The sequence below is a fragment of the Aphelocoma coerulescens genome, chromosome 18, assembly GCF_041296385.1.
Source record: "Aphelocoma coerulescens isolate FSJ_1873_10779 chromosome 18, UR_Acoe_1.0, whole genome shotgun sequence".
Classification (NCBI taxonomy): Eukaryota; Metazoa; Chordata; class Aves; order Passeriformes; family Corvidae; genus Aphelocoma; species Aphelocoma coerulescens.
Window position 1 is genome coordinate 7706244 of NC_091031.1, and position 20521 is coordinate 7726764.

Sequence of the window (20521 nt, forward strand, 5' to 3'; positions counted from 1 at the left end):
GAAGAAGGCGGAGAAGATGCAATAGCAGCTGGGTGGGGGCTGGGGAAGCAGCAACCAAGCAGATTGTACAGCTGAGGGTGAGCAGCCAGACCTGCCCCCGTCGGAGGAATTGTAACATCACAGACTGTTTTGGGTTGGAAGGGACCTTAAAGCTCATCTCGTTCCACCCCCTGCCATGGGCAGGGACACCTTCCACTATCCTATTGCTTCAAGCCCCATCCAGGCTGGCTTTGAACAATTCCAGGGATGGAGCAGCCACAGCTTCTCTGGGCACCCTGTGCCAGGGATTCGCCACCCTCTCAGGGAAGAATTTCTCCCTTGGTATTTAATCTAAACCTATTCTCTTTCCGTTTAAAGCCATTCCCCCTTGTCCTGGCATTCCAGGCCCTTGTCCAAAGTCCCCCTCCAGCTCTCTTGGAGCCCCTTTAGGCACTGGAAGGGGCTTTAAGGTCTCCCTGAAGCCTTCTCTTCTCCAGGCTGAACACCCCCAGTGCTCCCAGCCTGGCTCCATAGCAGAGGGGCCCTCAGAGCACCTTTTTGGCTTTCTCTGGTCTTGCTCCAGCAGGTCCATGTCCTTCTGTTGCTGGGGGACCCAGAGCTGGATGCAGTCCTCCAGGAGTGGATCAGAGGGGGAGAATCACCTCCCTCCACCTGCTCAAAGTAATCAAAGCTCAGAGCATGTCTGGGAGTCTGATACATTCCCCTGCTGCCTTATTTCCACAGATCTTCGCCGTGTCCCAGTGTGAAGCACGGGGACGAGTGGGGAGATCCCAGCAAGTGTGAAAATGGAGACTCCTGCCAGTACTGCCACACTCGCACAGAACAGCAGTTCCATCCAGAGGTACAGTAACCTCCTCGCTCCGTTTAGAAAAGCAAAAGCATTCCAGCCCTACAAAGGAAATTACTGTGGCAGGTGGGAGAGGATGTGGGCTGCTTGTTAGTGTGGTCCTGGGATACAGAGAAGCTGCATGTTGGGAGTAAGCTGCAATTCAGCTGCTTGACAGAATAGACTGTATGGGAGGAGGTAAGAAAAGTGGGGGAAAGCTCAAGTGTAGGAGCAGTCTCACGTGTGGGGGTCCTTTGGAAAGCACCATGTGGGTCTGCATGTGAGCAAACAGCATCTGTTTCCTTGACTTAAGAGTTTGTGGTTCATGTTGATAGCGCTAAACACCACCAGGCTCTTAGCTGTGAGCATGCCCAGAGCATTCCAATATCCTTACAGAAAGTGTAATTAAGACCTTTTCGTAGTCTGCTTCATGTTACAGTGTTGAAAAGCTTTGTGGGGCCCGTATCTGCACAGTAACCATTGTCACCGCCTGTCAAACTGGGGGGAAAGGGAATAATCCATTTGCTACAGTCCTTGTCAATGGTTTGTTATTTTCCTTGCAAACATGTGGCTGCAACTTTCTGTGCTGTCATCTGTCAGCTGTTTCCTACCTTTTGCCATTTGTAATGTCCATGGAGCTTCCAATGAGACTGAGGGACTTCATGGCAGATGGTGACCTTTGGGTGAGCTGGTGTGTGGTGGGTTGGTCTCTGGGTGAGCTTTAGCTGTCATGGGCATATTTTGGTGTTTCCAGAACTATAGTGGGTTTTCCTTTCTTTGAAGCAAAGCACTGAAATGGTCACCCTGAGCTCTGCTGGCTTTTGCATCTCTTATCTGTGTCCCTACCTTGCTGTCAAGTTTCTTCATAGTACTTCTGTACCTGCTGGTCACTGTTATTTTCTGTTCATTTCTGTTTGGTGGTTTTTTTGTTTCTTTTTTTTTCCCCATCCTTAGATCTACAAATCCACCAAATGCAATGATATGCAGCAGTCTGGCAGCTGTCCCCGAGGACCCTTCTGTGCCTTTGCACACGTAGAACGTACGTGCACTACTTCTCTCATCTTTCCTGGATATTTGAGCTATGGAAAGCTTCTGACCAAGAGAGTTTAAATGTAGAGCTGCAAAACTAGAGCTTCTGTGAAGGGTTAACTTTGATTTCTATAGAACTGTGCTGGTGTGGGAGGTGTTGGCAGAGCTGGAGGCAGTAGGTGTCTGTAGGACTCAGCCTTTAGCTCTTACTGTGCTGTCTCTTGAAGGACCTCCCTCTGTTCCCTCTCACCTGTGCTCAGTTCTCTGGGTGTCAGTTCAGGAGGATGGAAGTGGAGAAAGCTGCTTCTCTTCTGTATGTGGATGAGCTGTAGCTAAATTGCCAAGTGTTATATCTTAAAAAGCTGAAGATAAAATTGCTGATTATAGATAATTTATTGATCTATTAAAAAAAATGTTATTTTACTCTTTATGAAGTTTTACTTAGAGTTTAAGTCTTTAGTCAGGTTGGAGAAGAAAAATATGCGGCTCTTTTTTTACTGCTTTATCTCAAATCCTCTTTTCTCAATAGCTCCCTGACTTATAGGGCATTATTTCAATCCTCACTTTAATCAACTAGGAGCTAGTGATGCAGTTTTGGTTGTGGAATTTCTACGTGCAGGTAGTCCTAGCATTCATAAACAGTGGTTAGTTCCTGTCCTAGGGCTCCTCCTCAGTTGCTGCACTGCAATCTCACTGCTGAATTTGCAACAATTAGAGCAGGTTACTCACTAGATTTGTTCTGATACTGACTCACTACATGGCCTTGAGAAAATCTCTCTGTTATTTGATTATCCTTTGTAAATGAGGGAATTAGTAATTGCTGCCTTTGACACGGAATGGGGAGAGTAAATTCTCTACAGGTTATGCAGTTCCTTTTATAGGAAGCCTTGTTGACAAGCAAGTAATTATAGCTGGAGCTGTGGGCTGTAATGGCCCAAAACACAGCAGTGCAACTACACAGTGGGATCCAGCAAGCTTTAGGAAATGAAATCTTGATAAAGGACCAATGTTTAGCAAACTTCCTTGGGTATAACATAGTATTTTTGATTAGGGATACCTTATTCCTAATAAGATTACTACACTTGATATTATGTTACTTAGAGTAACATTCTGTGGCACTTGCACCATTCCAGCTTGGTTATTTCTTGTGCTGTCTTATGGATTTAGTCCTTCCTTGGCAAGGAAGCACTGACAGCCTAATTAAAATAACAGGAGTCCATTTATTATATCTGCTCTTAACCTGAGTTTTACTGGTTAATAGCAAGAAACCAACATTTTGAGGATACTGAAATATGGATGTAGTGTCAGTTCTGTAGTTTTTGTGAAGATGCTGAGTGTTAGATGTAAATCCTACAAATCTAAAGCATCTCTACCTTCCAAACCAGTGCCACTTTTTTTTGTAATGGTTTGTACTGAGCACAGATGGAAACCTTAACTCGCTCAGCTAATTATAATGCACCCATCAACTTTGTGCCTAGCAAAGAAGGAAACTCTGCTTAGTTCAAGAGAGCTGAATGAATAACATGCAATTCATCCAGGGAAGATAATTTTGGAGCAGCATTAATGAGCTAAAGAGCAGCACAGTGTGTATGTGATGACAGTAAAAACGTGAGGAATATTAGATAAGCAAATCAGCCAAATAAGGTTTCCTCTTACTTCTATATTTATAAGTAAGTGCTTGTGGAGTATGTTTTCTCTCAGGAATATCTGGGTGTTCTTGTTCCTAAATGTCTCGTGCTCCATGGCAATTGCCCAGCTTTGAGTGGTGTTCCCTGTGCTTTGTCTCCTGCAGAGCCCGCGCTCAGCGAAGATTTACAGCAATCCTCGGCCGTGTCCAGCCCCACCCAGACAGCACCAGTGATGTACATGCCCTCAGCAGCTGGGGACTCTGTTCCAGTCAGCCCTTCCAGCCCACATGCCCCAGACCTTAGCAATGTATGTAGCCCTGTGGAGAAGCCTTGTCCATATTGTGCAAATCTGTGTTTCTCTGAGTCACTGTTCTTTCTCCCAAGAAAAGTATCCAAAAGCCCAGAGGATATGAGATTTTTCTTTTAGTTCTCAGCTCCTCGCTTTTTAGAGGGATCTGGTTTTTTGGAACATACATTCAGTGGCTTTAGTGTTGTCCTCTCACCTATAAAAATTCCAGGCCTTCCTTTCTGTGCAGGGTTTGTTGATGTACTTTCAGGAAAGTGGAATACATCCGCACATGAAGTCCAACTCCTTCCTGTCTGGAGGTACATATTGGGCTTAGCTTCCAAGACCTGTAGTTAAAGGCTGTGAGCCAACAACCTCTAAAGTACATAACTGCAATTGAGTTTGTTTACATATGTAATCTCAGAGCCTTAGCCTGTGCATATTGTATTGCATTATAGGATATCCTTAGTTCCCTCCCTCTTGTACTTCTGGAGATAGCTAAACTCTGGGATATGTTTCAGTAATGCCCCAGATTGTTGATAGCTAGTTGTCCATACAAGAAAGGAGATGTCTAAATGCTGAACAGATACTCAGAGTCAGATTAGAAACTCAGGGAATGCTAGACTGCATTTTTACTTAGCTTTTCTTTTTTGTTTAAGTCTTTCCTGTTTGCACTGCACTTGATAAGGTGTGTAGCCTTTTCAAATTGTTGGCTGAGATTTTGAGAAGGTACAATGACATGAGTTTAACTCGTTTGAAACTGGTCAGACTGAGGTGAACTCATCTAGGACCTCTGCTTTATTTGATTCCCTCTCTTTGAAAAGAGAAGCTGTGTTCGAGCCAACCTAACAGTTCATAGTTGTTCTGAATTGGATTGCAGGTAGAATTCCAGACAGATCTTGAAAAGTCTGGACATAATGTTGTCTCTTACTAAATAACACTGTGGAAAGCAGTAAAAAGCAAAACCCCTCCATCTTATGAAGGTACTGTTTAAATTCTCTGAAAACTGCAGGGCAGTTGAAGATATCTCCTACTTTTAGAATGTTTAGGTCTTGTCTATCTCAAGCTCTTAAGTCTTTTAAACAGTCTTTCCTAATCCTTGGATATGTGCCAAATGGCAACACATGTCTGTCTATGACTTCATCATCCACAGGGCATCTGCATGTAGCTTGCAAACAAATATGGCTTTGCTGGTGATCATTTTACATGATGAATTAATCAGAGAAAAAGGTCCCTGTAGCAGCCAGCCTCACGTGGCCTGTTCTGTTTTGTATTTGTACTGTAGGTGTGGAATAAATCAGGAACTCTGCCAACTAGCCCCACCTCCACCACAGTGAGTAGTTATCTTTGCGACTGTAGGGAAGCGTGGACAGCAGAATGTCTGTATAAAAATAAAATCAAAACATTGTAGGCTGCTCCTTTTTTTTTTTTTTTCCCCACTAATGCCAGCCCAGACTGTGCCATGCTTGAATCTGTGATGTCTGAAGCACAGTCGTGCTTGGCAGTGGAGGCAAATAATTTCTTGTCCCAGAGAAATGGGATATTTGCGTTCATCCAGGTGGACACATTCTCTAAAACTCAACTTCCTTTGCTGCTGTCTGTGGCTTCATCTACAGTGCAAAACTAGCCTTGTTGCATGTGATTGTGATCCCTGGTATTAGTCCAAAGAATGGAAGTGTTGGAAATCATTGGGTTTTTTTAATGCAGTTGTTGATACCTGACTTGTGTCTGCATTAAAACTTTGAGATTTCCAACTGGAAAGCAAAAAATACAGTTTGCATATAGCTCAGATACACCTGATTGTTGTGACTGCCACAGCACCTTTCCAGGTTCCACACCACTGCCCAGAGTCAGACAGGACCCACGGTAGCCTAAGGAAGGAGAAGAGACTTATGGTCATGTTGGGAACCTGATCAGTCACCTCTGAGGCCTCAGAAAGAATAAATGTCATTAGAGCTGTAGGCTGGGTTTTACAAGACTGCACTCCAAAGCAACAACAATAAAACCATAATTGTGGGACTGTAAAAATCCAGCAGAGCTTTTTCCTGGTTTTTTAATCAGTGTTTACTGGAAGCTTGTATGGTTGTGTTGGCTGTCAGTGTAATCAATCTACAAACAGTGACGTGATTGAGCACTTCCATGGATGCATCTCTTTGAGCGGTTCCTGCTGTCTGGCTGTACTTTCCTGACACTTGTTCCCTGTGTTAGATTCTTTGTAGGAACAGCAGTCTTGGAAGCCCATCTAATATATGTGGGTCTCCTCCCGGTGCCATTGGGAAGCCCCACAGCTTGGAGACCATTGGTTTTCCTCCAGACTCAGTCACAGCAGCTGGCAGCTACAAGAAAGCACCGGGGTTTGAGCGAGAAGATCAGGTGGGGGCCGAGTATTTGAAGAGTTTCAAATGCCAGGTTAGTGGGGAATATTGGTTGGAAGAATTGGGGGGATGAGGAAGAATGAGACATTGCCCAGTCTAGCTTGAATGCGTTTTTTTTTTCTGATGGAACAAAAGTGGGAAAGCACTGTTCTCATGAGCAGTTTCTGGATCTCTGCTGTTGCTTTCAGCCTCCCTTCCAGCCTCTGTCATTTCACATCTGGTCTTGTCTCCCTTGCTGCCATCACACACCCAGTTTGTAGAAGTCGAGCTGCTGCTTGTTTTCCTAACCCCTCACAGCTTCTGTCTTGTGTTGACTCTGGGTAGCTTCCCACATCACTTCTTGCTCTTTCTTTTTCCATGTTTAGGTCCTTGCCAAGAGTTGCTGTGTCTTTTGCTGTATTGTCTCATGGAAACTCATCCTTCTTTCTGTCTTGCCACTCTAAGCTCTTACCTTGATCTCCATGACTTGGTTTGTCCTCCGTTCACCATTCCTCTGGTGTATTAAAAATGTCTTGTTAGTTGTCTCTTGCTTCTGTGGCTGTATCATTCTTATCCTTAACTCTCTCCCGTGGCTTCTGTATTAAATTAGAATTCCTCATTCTTATTTGAAGAACCCTCTGAATATTACCCAACCCACATCTCTTAATGACATTCCCTCTTATCCTTTTTGAATATCTCAGTCTTGCCTCGCTGCTTTCTCAGTCTTCTTCTTCTTGGTGTTGTGCCTTATTAGTGCTGCTCCCTAGGCCTGGAACAGTCTCTTCCATCTCTTGCCACACATGGGCTTTTCCACAGTCAGCTTCTTACTGTGAATTTCCTTTCTTGATGTTACAGTTAATGGTTTCTCTGCACCATCCCTTCTAACCTGAGCCCAACCCAGAGCTTGGGTTTTTATTTCACTTTTTATTTCTCACTGGGTTTGTAATTGGATCTTGATTTAGGGGGAGGGGAATAGCTACTTGTATGAGGAAGTGCCTGCAAAAATACCTCCTACAAGTTCTTTTGGAAAAAAGTATAAAAAAGGGATAAGAATACCACGTCTGTGTTGCCTGAGAAAAGAGAGGACAAGAAGCACTGCTTTCAGCCTGGCTATGTTTTAACTCTGGTCTGTGACATTAAAGAAGTCAATCTTAATGAGCCTGTACTGCTGTGAGAAAACTGTAGAAATATCCTGTCCAGACAAGGTCTTGCATAAAGTAGTTGAATTCAGAAGCAGACTCCACGGGTTTTGTTTTATTTATTTTTATGGCCTTGGGAAAATATGGCCAAGCTTTGCAGTAGGGCCAGTCTTGAGCACTGTTTAGTCTAATTAAAATGATGCAGTGTCAAATCCAGATTAAGCTATATGCATGTGTGCTCTCTTATCAATGCTCCCTTTGTTTGGCTTAAGGGGGATGTGCCTTAGGAAACTGCAAATTGATGCAACACGTCTTTGGGGGTAAAGAGCAGAGCATGCTGTGATCCTGGCACTTCTTGCAGGCACAGCAGCTTGTAACAGTTGTTTAGAAACAAAAGGAAAAACATGTCCTCATTCTCTGTGGCCTCTGCTGCAAAGGAGGAGTGAACCCAGAGCTGAAGGACTGAGAGAACCCCTGTCTGCTGCCAGCAGAGGCAGGGTGCCAGGGAGGCCCTGCTTTGGAGAAAACGGGCAGCAAGCCTAAGCCAAGGAGAAAGGGGATGGAGCATGAATAGGGCTTCTAAAAGGAGGGCCAGATGATGAGCATTTGTATCCAAAGTCAGATCTGTGCTACAAAGATACTGTATTCACGTAGCTGCTTAATTATGTGGCTTTAATTAAGCAAAACCTGTGTTAAGTAGGAATAAATAGCTATTAAGATATAGACAGAAGTAATCACAGTTGCCTTATGCCTAGGCTTCTACAGTCAAAATTAGGTGTCTCCTAAGTGTCCTGATTTAATTTTACTTTAATCTATAATTACTTACTTGAAAAATTCTTCTGTAATTCACTTCTGTAAATCCCTGGCTGCAGTGGGCACCAGAGATTCTCATATACCCTGTAAATTAGACCAATAATGAAGCATTTAACTTTGTCAACTCCTGTATGAAAACGTCAGAGGAGAAAGTCTGGCTCAGCTCTGCAATGGGCTTGTCATTTTTCCCCTGTAGAATTGGTACAAATAGTTTCTATCTTACTAGAATGAAAAATGCACCTTCTGTCTTAATAGATTCCACATAGTTTGTGGTAAGGCTGAGCCAGCAGTTAAAGCTAAAAATACTTTTCCCCAGTCCCAAAAGATTTAGCAAGCTGGAAAAATGCTGGCTGCACTGGAAGGACTTGAATGCCACGACCAGGAGGTGTTCCCGAGTCTTGACACACAGCACAGTAGGTTTCTTCCATGCTGGTCAGAAAACATTTAGTTTCACTCATAATTTATGTCCCTTGTTCTCTTCCTTGACTGCAGCAGAGCGAGCTGGAGAATTTCAGCCTGTCATTTGTATGTCTGTCTCGATGTGTGCCCTTTCTAATGTTATTCAGAGCTAAAGGAGACTGGCTTAGTGGTGACATTTGGTTTGCTCTATTTTTCCCTTGTGTTGTGTGAATTCTGGGCAGTGGGAATTGGGGCTAACTTGGAAATATGTTCACTTTTCTCCTCCTTAAAGAAAAAAAGCCCTTCCAGCAAGACTTAACTGCAGCAGAGCCAGCTCCCCATGTTGGCAGGAAGCCTCTCAGTGGGGGCATGGCTGCGTGTGTGCCCTCCCCTCAGCTGCTGACGTGTGAGATAGCACATTTTGTGTTCAGATGAGTGTCAAACGGGGCAGGGCTGTGCTGGGTAATGCAGCAGGAGCATTATCAGACACACACAGAGGCACTCACAGAACGCAGCTCTCACACACAGAGGGGAATGAGCCCACTGTGGGCTCCAGTGTTGTGAACGTGTTCAGGGAAGTGGGAGAGAATGATCCTCACTGCAGAAGGATCTTTGTGTCCATCTCCCACCTGCCTGTCTGCCAGGCTTTGACCTCTCCATCTGCCCATGTGCCTCGAGCTGAGCAGAGAAGATGATTTAATGAAGTAAAACCAAGAGAGGAATTCTTCCACTGCTCTTTTGCCTGTCTGGTTACATCACCCCTCTCCAGCAGTCATTTGTCTTTGCCATGAGACTGTTCAGGCCAAGAAGTCAAGGGGCATCACTTCAGCTCAGGGTGGTGCCTTGTGTGCTGCTGTTGTACGTACATCGTGCCTCAGTCTCCTGCAGGGGTGGTGCCTGCCTGGATTTGGGATGAAAATCGAGCACACTTGGTGGCTGGAATATGTCTGTGTTTCACACTGGGGGTATTGGAGAGTGAGAAAACAAGCAGGGCTGACTCCCAGCACTTTTTTGCTGCCTCTCTGTGCCCAGAGGGTGGGATTGATCTCCCCGTGCCGTGTCACAGCACGGGAGGAAGGGGGCAAGGCCTGCAGACAGACTGTTACCCACTGACAGGCTCCTGAGGCCACTTCCCAACTGAACCCCAGCAGAACTGACTGATGTTGCAAGGCAAGAGAGTTGATATCCATTAAGGATATAATGCTGAAAGGACCTTAAGCTGAATTTTTAGCCTGGATAGTGGGATTCTGAATGTGTATTGGCATTCATGCAGTTTTGCAATTCCAGACAGCCTTGGCCATGCTTATGTTTTCTACCTTTGAGCTCTTTTGTTCATGGATGAAGGGAGGATTTTTTTATAAAGTCAGTTTTGATGATGTTGCTTTGAAAATTGGTTACTTATTACTGTGTTTTACTTTGCAGTCGTAGCTGGGAGCTGGAAAAGTTTGAGGGGAAACATAACCTACATACTTCTCTTTTCCCCAAACCAAAAAATATTTGCATAATTTAACAATGCAGTGTGCCTCCCACCATTTCTGGCCCTTTCTGGGTGTTAAATGCTAGTAGGGCTGATGAGTTAGTTATAGCAAGGCAGAATAATTTGGTTTTGACCTTGGTTCTTAGGATGTGCTTTGTGCTAGCAGGGGTCTTACAGCAGCATTAAAGGCAAATGTCATTGTGACGAGTCTTTGCATAACTCTAGGGGTGATGTCTTGGTATACAGAAAGCAAATTACTTGGGACATTTTCAGTTTGCTGAGCTTTCCCTCTCTCCAAATTCTCCAGTGCCTTGAGCAGCCCAAGAGAGGAGTGGACTGTGTTTCCCATGGCCTCTCCAAAGCCAGCAGCCAGCCATTTTTGATTTTACTAAATAATCCTTCTGCTTATCTTTTCTTTTGTTTCTTTACTGCAGCAAGCAAAAATGAAGTCCCACTCCCTGGAACACAGGAGCCAGGAGCAGCCTTTGTTACAGCCCAAACAGGTATGGAGCTGCTGGCAGGGCTCTAAACCCAGCTCAGGGCTTCCAGCACCACAGAGGGATCTGTGGATCCAGACAGCTCTGCAGGGAGTAAATAACAGTCCAGACACCATTAGGGATGCTCAGCTGGAGGGATTACTTTATGAAGATGGGATGATTTGCTGGAGGTGTTATTTGTGAGTAGTTAGACCTGAGTGAATTCAGGGTAGATTCATAGGGCTGAACTGTGCTGGAGAGAGTCTTCAAATTACAGAAAATTGAGCTGGAATGGATCTCTGGAGTCATCTAAGTTCAAGGATTTGGCAAAAGGAATTTAATATCAGTTTCTAAGTCGTGTGCTGAACTAAGTCTGAGTGAGTGATTGTGTGGCCCATGGCTGTGATTGCATGCAACCTGTGGGTCACAGGAGTTAATTCTGGGGCAGCCTGAAAGATGTTTAGAATACTGGGGAAGGGGAGGGGGGGGACATGGAATGGAGAACAGTTGACAGAAATTAAAGAAAAGCTGTTAATCTCTCCCCACCCCCAGCCCAGTGGAAGCAGTAGCCATCTGTCAGGTTGGAAGCAGGCAGGAACAGGTTTGCTGCTGGCATTTGGCTCGTTCCTGCACGTTTCTGACGGGGTTGTTCTATAAAGATGTTTTGTTTCCTACCTCTTTCCCTTTTCACACTCTTGTTTCAGGACATCCTGGGCATTCTCCCCGTGGGGAGCCCACTGACATCCAGCATCTCCTCTAGTATCACCTCCAGTCTGGCTGCAACCCCCCCGAGCCCCGCCGGCACCAGCAGCATTCCAGGCATGAATGCCAATGCCCTTCCCTTCTACCCAACCAGTGACACCGTTGAGTCTGTCATAGGTAACTTTGCCTTTTTCACTTATGAAAATAGGGCTTCCTCAGCCATGGATCACCAGATGTGAGACTTGGAATAACATGGGTGTTCCAGTGACCTCCAGTTTTCCGTGTCTGTCAGTGCTGGCAGATTCCTGAAGCTTGTTCTGTGACTGTGGCACATCTGATGTTTCCTGCAGGTCATTTTGGATGAAATTCACCCACGGGACCAACTGAAGGCCTCTGAGCCATTCACTCAGAATGTCACATGGCGTAAAAGGGCCTTAGTTTTAGCTTTGTCAAACTGACAAAGAGGTCTTGGACTAGGCAGGAAATCACAGGGGCATTTTCCACAGTTACTACCCCTTAGTTCTAAATGACAATTTTATAACCAGAGCTACCACCAGGTAGATTGTAAGGACTTTGCCCTTTGTAGAGTGTAGGACAGAGGCTGTAAGAGAAAGGAAAACAGGAGAGTCCAGAGAGTGGAGTCACTCTTAGATAGGCACAGGCTTTTTGGTCACCTGTTTTTCTTCTTCCTTTTTTTTCTTTTTTTCCTTTTTTTAATTAAATGTAATGTTTCTGAGGTGATCTCACTAATTTGTTAAAAATAATAATAGAAATGAGTGGGCATGTGTGGGATGGAATTATATTGATCATCATTAGTGATGAGGCATGTTCAAATAGATGGAACAGATTCAGGCATTAATAAGCTTTATTTTACCCTATATGTGAACCTCAGAGATGTTTTTCAAGTGTTCCCTTCTCCTTGTATTTCTTTTCCAAGTGGCTCTTCAGGAAAGCAGGGACAAAGCACAAACCAGACCCAGATATGCCGTAAGCCAAGCCAGTGTTCCTGTGTCTAAGGGACAGACTTAAAAGAGCAGTTTGGGGAAGACTTGTGGGATCTGCTGTTAATTCTTCGGATTTTTGTTTCCATGAACCATTTGGGAATACTTTGAGACAAAAGGAAACAGGTCAGGTTAAAGAACCTGAACTGAAAAGCTGCCCATGACACTTCTGCCAAACCATCTGAGAACAGGATGGAGAGAGAGTAGGGCCCTGAGAGGTAGAGAGCACAGGCTCCTCTGCATGTAGGCTCTTTGGGCCATCCTATCTCTTGAAGTTGTTGGTCCTTTATAACATAATTGGTACCTCTGTGTCTGGCAGAGTCTGCCTTGGATGACCTGGACCTGAATGAATTCGGAGTGGCTGCCCTGGAGAAGACATTTGACAGCAGCACAGTGCCCCACACGAGTGGCATCATGATAGGTACATGAAAGCAACAGAGCTTTCTTTATCTTCTGCCAAGCAGTGTTGCCCAGTCACCTCAGTGGAGCCAGCCCAACCGAGCTCTAAAACCAGTCCCAAAAAACATTGGTTAAAACAGCAATTACAACGAACTCTGGCAACCCCTGAGCATCTTTGAAGTGAGAGCTTGCCCTTACTGACTAGCAGAGCTGAGTTATTGCCATTGGGCCCAGGTGTCTTGGGGATGTTTCTTGAGACTGAATGGGTCTTGCCTGATTTTTTTTCTTTTTTTTTTTTTTTTCTCTTTTTTTTCTTTTTTTTTCCTTTTTTTTTTTTTTTTTTTGAGTGTGTAAGTAGACTCCAGAAGGCATCTGATGCATTTCAAATCAGGCCAAAGTATAACAATTCGCATCTTAAGCAGAAAACTCTCCCTAGCTGTAACAGGAAACTCACTGACCTGGTAATGCCATCCATCTGTCAGAGTGTCATCATGGTCTGCTGATTTGGTTCCTGTAATGTCTGTCTCATTTTGATACATGGAGGTAGGCTAAGGCCTCTTCTACCTGTCTCTGATGGGTGTCCAGGGAAAAAAAGAAATGTCTCGTAACTTTTTTGGAAGTGGTTGTAGTTTCTGGCTACCCTTGCTGTGTAAGCAGGTGTTTGAACAGGAGCTAACTCTGGTTGTCTGAAGGTTTCCAAGGGAACTGCACTGCCTGGAGCTGTATCGAGGTAGGAAGGGACCTGTGGAAAGAATATCACTTCCACTTCCCTGCCAAAGATTAGAGCCTGCTGGAGGTTTACTGTCCCTGTCTGCTGCCAGCCCTGCTGCTGCTGCTCCCCACCTGCAGTGCCTTAGGGATCCTGCCCCTCTCCCTCTCTTCACATCAGGCCTGGGTGTTACCTGGTGACTTTCTAAGGGGGGAGATAGATGAGGAGAGAGCGGGGCTGAGATCTCCCTAAATCTGTGAGTGGCAGGCAGAACAACCTCTGGTGTAAGGGAAGTTGATGTCTTTTGTGGTTAGGCTTTTGTTTATTTGGGGTTTTTTATTACTGGTAGATCCAGGCACTTAGGTATCTGTAACTAGTCACTGGTTTTTAGTGGTTGAGATCATGAGCTCACCCAGCATGACAGTCTTCTCACTACAGGTTGTTTGGAAGTATTAAAGGCAGAGGCACATGTTTTAGAAGTGAATTTTTCATGACAAAGTATTTCACCAGATACCAAATTCATCTTCTCTAGGCTGACAGGGACCGAGCTCTGCTCAGAAAACCTTTTGTTCCTTTGGCCACTCAAAGAGCAATCCACTGAGTTGTGGAGAGCCTTAACCTATGTGGGTCATGGGATGGCAGCTTCAGTGCTCCTCTTAAAGGCTGAGAGGGGAGTGAAACCTCAGGAGAAGTGGAGGGAATCCCGAGGGGCTCAGGGAGGAGAAAGGGAACCTAACACCTCCTGCTCTGAACTCCTGCCTGTGCCCACGCCTCGTGGTCATACATAGCCATCCTCTCTGTGTGTTCTTTGTCCAGGTGGGAGTTTGCTGCAAAGTTCTGCTCCTGTAAATATCCCCGGGTCCCTTGGAAGCTCTGCCTCCTTTCACTCCGCCTCTCCTTCTCCACCGGTCAGCCTCTCATCGCATTTCCTCCATCAGCCCCAGGGACACTTAAGCCAGTCAGAAAACACATTCCTGGGGACATCAGCTTCTCATGGATCATTAGGTAAATGCATGGTGTGTGTGTGTCCCATGTACATGCCTGTCTGTGCCATGTAAGTATTTTCTTTTAAGTTGGCTTTAATTTCAATGTGTTGTTTCACTGCTGCCATGGATCTCTTCTTCCCATGAGAACAGCAACGGGACTAGAAGCTGCTTTACCAAAGTCAGCTAATACCTCATGAACAAGGGAGCAATTCCCTCTACTTCCCATTGTTTCTAGGCTAGGGAAAAGGGGCAGATAGGTTAATTGCCTTGCTCTGATGATGCCTTTCAGGAAAAAGAGCTCTGCCTTTTCCAGCCAGCAGTGCTTTGCTGAGACTTCATATGAAACTCAGAGCTGGGTCCTCATCTTGGCTGAGTTTAGGTAGGGATTGCAGTTTGCTCTTGGGACTGCTTGTGGGTCAGATTAGCTTCTGGGACCTCTAGAGCAGGCCTGGGCCATCAGAACTTTTTCTCCTGTTTGACACTCTGCCTGTTTTGCAGTGTGGACTTTGTAAAAAGTCAGTGTTTCAGTTTTGTCTCCCTCACTCCTTCCCCTCCTTGAGGGTCTCTTTCATGTATGAGGGAGTGAAGGAAGAGAAATTACTTTGGAGTTTCAGCTGTATCAGGAAGAACAGGAGATTTAGCAGACAAATCTATTTTATTATCAAGACACAGGATTACCTTGAGAAATAAAGCTGTTTGGCCTCCAGGCTACAGTGACACCAGTTCTGCTTATTTCTGTTAGTAACAGTAAATATTCATTCTCTCTATTGATGCTAGACATAAATGCCTCTTCAAATCTGAGATACACTTTAATCTTTAAAATTCAGCTTAACCTAATAAAATGATTACATGCTTGTGTAAGCTGTTTCTGCATGCACTTATCTGTGTAACTGCATCCCTTGTTTGCACAGCCCAAGCCCATGATTCCATGCTTGCCATTGCTGCTTGTTTGGCTTTAACAGCTTTTACAATTACTGTAATAAGAGACATCAGAGGCCATCTCTGCTCTTAATTAGGTTGAGGCTGGCTGTTTGCCCCAGTTTTTGTAAGAAAAAGAAAAATTGCTGTTTCAGAAGAAATGAGTTTTATTTATCTTGACTGTGTATTTATACAAATAAAAAGCCAAAAATTGCAGGAAATTCATAAATGCATTTAAATAATTTATTTATAAGAAAAAAAAAAGATATTTTCTGTAAATACAACAAATCCTTTTCTGGGGTTTTGAGAAGATATTTGAATAGTTTCTTAGCAGTTGGCAATCATCTGCTCCATGTAACTTGGTGAATGCACGTAACATGTCAAGTATGTAGTTATCACTGATTTGTATTGAAATTGAGTTAAAAATGCCTAGTTCTGGGCTGGTTTCCACTGTGCTAGGTGCAAAATGTGCAGAGAAGGCATTCCTGACCAAAGGGGCTTGATACTTCCAATGTGAAATGAGAGCAGCAGGTGGAAAGAGGGGGTTAAAACAAATTACAGGAAGAGCTTGGTCAGCTTTGTGGCAGAATTTGTGGCTTGCCAGCGTCCTGCTTAATGCTGGATTCCCATTCAAGAAAACTGAAGTTTAAAAAACAAAATGTGAGTTGGGATTCCATTAAAACTTCTTGCTTTCAACTGAGCACCCTTCAGAGCAGCTGAGATGGATCTGTGGTAAGTGGCCCGAGCCAGCAAAGATCCCTTGCTGCTCTGCTGAGTGAGTTGTTAATGTGCCTAAGCCCCTGGTGAAGACAAGTTACTATTTTTCAGCTGTATATTTTGTAACTATTTGTGTCTTGGCTACAAGACAAATACTGGGAGCTCAGTGGTGCTGGGATAGACCTCAGTGAGAGGCTGTTGACTGCAGGGCTTACTTGCAGGCACAGTTTAGCTGCTTGTGAGATCAGAATTATCAGTTGCAACTCAATTTAGGAATGTTCCCAGCCAGTGGGCATGGAAATGACTCCCATATCAAACTGGAGCAAACTGTTTGGGTAAGAGTCCACACTCTGTCTCAATATTACCTTTTCCTACTAGTTTTCCCCGGAATGCAAAGTGAATTTTAAGTGAAAGCATTTTTGTTATTGAAAGAGTACAAACACTGGACTCTGTGGAAAAATAGCCAGTTTTGTCTACAAGTGATACTCTACTCCTTTGTCTCCTAAGCCTTGAATTTCTTCCTGGAAAGAGAGTTTATTTGAACAAGCTAAAATAGGGAAGTGGCTAATTAGTGCTGCTCACTAGCTCAGTGCTAGAACTCTGCAGAGGGTGAAGCAGATACAGATACTATTGTCTCTACTTGTTTATAAACAGGATTTTCCAGTTCTGTTCCTTGTGTATGGAAACAGTAATGACTTGGAGCGTTTTTTGTGCCACTGTTTGGAAGTGAGGCTCCTTTTCTAAGCCCCACGTTGAGGAGACAAAAGCAGAAGTTTCTCAGGGTGTACTGTGGGACGAAGCACCACCTGGGCTCTGTGAACCAACTCTGGTGGCTGTGCTGCACGGAAAAGTGGGGAGGTAGAAGCAGGTCAGGGGTTCTCCTGAAAGAAGGGGGATTCAAGCTGATGGTCAGCTCTGCTGTAAAAGTGATGCTTCTAAAAACAGTCTGATTCAGGAGTTCCTGGGTCCTCCCTGCATCACTAAAGATGAGGCCTAATGGTGTGAAATTTCCCTATAAAGTCCCTCTATGATGGACTTCAGGGTCATGGGGATGAAACTGATTCTTGAGAGGAACTTTTTATCCTGTTTACACGTTTTTGAATCCTGGATTTCACAGGGTTAGGGAGGAAATGGGGAAATTACCAGCACCTGTGACATAACCCTCTCTATTTCCCTGTGAAACAGGTTTAAATGGGATGAACAGCAGCATATGGGAACACTTTGCTTCGGGGAGTTTTTCGCCCAGTACCTCACCTGCATTTCTGTCAGGTCCAGGTGCTGCAGAGCTGGCACGGCTACGACAAGAACTGGATGAAGCCAACGGCACAATAAAGCAGTGGGAAGAGTCTTGGAAACAAGCCAAGCAGGTACTTGGGCAAATCCTGGGATTAGGGAGTGTAAAGGAGTAGGGGGTGTCAGCCTTTCAACAGGCTCCTGGACATGGAGGTGCTGGACAGAACTGTAGGTTTTACAGATTCTCAGCATTCTTTCCTCCCCCTTGGAAATCACCAAATCAGTGGGCCTGGTGTGTTCAGGTGCTGGTAGTTCAAGGCCAGGTGTTGTGAAGTGTTTGACAGTCTCTCAGAGCTGCCAGCTGACTTTGATCCATGATAATTTGTCAGTATGCAAAGTTCATCCCCTGAACAGTGTGAGCCAGAAGTGTAGAACCACAGCCCAAGCAGATGGGATATCTGGAATGAGCAGTGCCTTGAAGCAAGGCTCCAAACGTGTTTCAGAATTTGGGAACAGAATTTGGCCAGATTGGCCAGAACTGGCGTGAGGAGTGTATGGAAATTGATAATTTTTCTGGGTTTCTCTTTGGAGACAGACCAAGTTTTCAGACTGCTTCTTTTACCCTCTTTGTCGGAACTTGCAGGCTTGTGATGCTTGGAAAAAGGAGGCAGAGGAAGCAAATGATCGCGCCAACACAGCTAACATGGAATGTGAACTGGCCCGGGAGCAGAGGGAAGCCTTGGAGCTGCAAGTGAAGAAACTGCAGGAGGAGCTGGAGAGGATCCACACCGGCCAGGACCCGCAGTTCCTGCGCTCCTTCTCTGACCTGGAGACGCTCTCGCTCTCGTCGCTCTACACCCTGCAGAAACAGCTGCGGGCAAACCTGGAGAAAGTGGACAAGGTGAGTGCCAGGGCCTGGCAGGGCAGAGCTCTGCCCTCTCTGCTCCTACAGGTCACAGCTTTTTCCCTTCTCCTCAATAGAGCCAGAAATCAGAAGGCTAACAGAGCACTTCCAGGTAGATGTAACCAAAGTGAGCTCTAGCTGGCTCACAGGAAGATAACTTCATCTTCTTTGTGCCTAAAGTACAGAGTTTAAATCAAATCAAAGCTGCTCTGTTGATCCTAAAGGTCCCGAAAGGCATCACGCTGTGCTGCTGCACTTTTGCTTCAGGACATGAACAGGGTGGACAGCTGCAAGTCCTCGCTGCCCTTCCCCAAACCGCTCAGCCCTTTGCCGTGCGTGTGCCGCTGACGCTGTGCCCTGTCCCCCCTCTCTTGCAGGCGGTATTTCAGATGCAGTCAGTGAAATGCCTTAAGTGTCAGGAGGAGAACCGGGTGGTGTTACCGTGCCAACACGCGGTGCTGTGCGAGACGTGCGCCGAGGAGGGCGAGTGCCCCATCTGCCACCCCAACAGGCCCCACTCTCTGCAGTCGTGACCTTCCGAGGACACTCGTTCTGATCATATCCTAGAGAACTTTTTAACTTTATACATACGTACATATATATGTATGTGTATATATATATATGTATATATGTGTGTGGATGGGCGTGGCTGTGCACGTGTAGGGACGTGCACACACACGCACATGCACACATGAAAACAGAAAATTAGTTGCAGAGCACTTTTTAATATTTTACATCCCGTATCTAAACTGCCCCTCACCCGTGCCCCACTAATTCTAACTCTTGATGAACTTTGAGAGCTGTTTTTAATACAGATCAAAGGGCCATTTGCAAAGAGTCTGTGTTTCTCCTCTTTTCTATTTAGGTGATAACAAATTTTTGACTATTTCCAGAAGGACTTAGAGTGGGCAAGAGGGGCTTCCACGTGCTTTCCAGAGGAAGAGTTGAGATCACAGGGAGGATCGAGGTGGATTGAAATGACTTGCTCATGCCTTCGGTCCCCCTGCTCTTTCACTGACCCAGCTTGGTTAAAGCCGTCCCCCCTGATGGGAGCTCTGCCAGGCTCCTGCCTGGAGGGCCTCACACTGCCCATCTCTGAATGTGCAGGAACTTTGTCTGTCATTTAATCAGCAAAGTTCACTTTTTAAATTTTTTTACACTCTTTGTATATTTGTATGAAAAGAAGAAAAGAGGGAAAAAAAAAAATTTATATTGGACCTAGAGCAAGCCAAGCCCCAAAATTCAGTGACCAATGTTCACTGCTGATGCAGCCAACATGTTCCAGGTCTGAGCAGCCTTAGAAGTATTGCCCTTGGGTGAGCCAAAGCCCTTTATGAAGGAAATTTGGATGCAGAGGTTAGTTCTCTCCAGGCACCCCTTTGTCTGGTGTCTGTCTAGAGACATTTTACTGTTTCAGATGAGATTAGTTTTGTTTTAGCCACAGGGACCTGATTCGTAGTCACTGCTGAAGTGCATGAAACAATTCCAGGTAGGCTGAGGACATTTTTGTTGCCTGTGTCAGCAGCTCAAGGGTGGTTTGTGGATTGCTGGCTCCAGAAACCCTCATGCTGGAGATGTGTGGTGACAGAAATAGTCCAGCAGGACAGAGAAATGCCACCAGCTCAGATCTGTCCAGCAGCTGAGCTTTCCTGTGACTTTCCTTACCAGCGTGTCCATTGGATTTTTACATCAGGTGGATTGCAGTAACCTGCTGGGATCTCAACCAAAAGGCCACTCGGTTGACTAAACATTTTTATTTTGCACAGGGATGCTCCTGTGCTGCCCCTCCATGACCTGGAAAAGCACTGGAACTTCCAGCAGCCCACTATTGTAGGAAAACTGAATTTTTACCAGAGCCTCTCAGAAAGCTTCATATTTAATACAAACACAATTAGGTTTGCTTCCATAATTCCACCTTTCCTCTCCATGGAAGGGGTTAATATGCATTCCCAGATGATCTCTTAAGTGCAGCTCTGTGTAGTTCTTTTTTATGTTTTCCCATTAACTTGTTTTTGGGTTTTTTGGTAAAAATGCTTTTTTTCCATGTGTATTTTATTGTAACTAGCATCAGGTTTTTTATTTTTTTTTTAATGGAGAGACACTGTTGAGTGACTATTGTGGCTATGTTGTTTGGTTATAGCCTTTGAATGTCTGTGCCATGGGGCAGCACATCTGCCTTGGTCTGATCTTAAGGAAAGACCTTTTATTAAAATACGTGAACATTTCTCTTTTTTTTTTTTTTAGGAAAAATAAAAAATAAAAAAAAAATTAAAAGGGGGGGGGAGGAGGAGGAAAAGCCCAATTAAGATAAAAAAAATTTACTAAAAAGTTTTTTTGTAACTAACTTAAATCATAGGAAATAAACTCTTAAATCAGGTCTTTAATATTTATAAGCAGCAGAGCTGATCAGCCCGTTTTTGGCTATGGTTTGTAACACTTTTTATGAGCGTGGGGGTTTCTCTGCTCCTCTGCCTCCCCAGGGGCTGCTCAGGGGTGATGCTGCCTTTTGCCAACCCTCTTTTTCC

At 44.9% G+C, this 20521-nt stretch overlaps 1 protein-coding gene across 5 annotated transcripts in view; it reads left to right on the forward strand.

The window, feature by feature from the left end:
* UNK (unk zinc finger) overlaps positions 1–20389 on the forward strand; it is a 42816-nt gene extending 22427 nt beyond the window's left edge. Inside the window, exons 6-17 of one of the 5 annotated variants that reach the window (XM_069032879.1) lie at positions 724–841; positions 1781–1865; positions 3648–3790; positions 5055–5102; positions 5978–6142; positions 10386–10454; positions 11132–11306; positions 12450–12551; positions 14055–14243; positions 17045–17226; positions 17736–17993; positions 18374–20389. In XM_069032879.1, coding sequence (XP_068888980.1) covers positions 724–841; positions 1781–1865; positions 3648–3790; positions 5055–5102; positions 5978–6142; positions 10386–10454; positions 11132–11306; positions 12450–12551; positions 14055–14243; positions 17045–17226; positions 17736–17993; positions 18374–18529 — 1690 coding nt within the window. In that variant the 3' untranslated portion in view covers positions 18530–20389. Of the gene's footprint in view, positions 1–723; positions 842–1780; positions 1866–3647; positions 3791–5054; positions 5103–5977; positions 6179–10385; positions 10455–11131; positions 11307–12449; positions 12552–14054; positions 14244–17044; positions 17227–17735; positions 17994–18373 lie in introns of all 5 variants that reach the window. The other 4 variants (XM_069032878.1, XM_069032881.1, XM_069032882.1 and 1 more) reach the window with 4 other exon arrangements.
* The last annotated feature ends 132 nt before the right edge of the window (positions 20390–20521 follow it).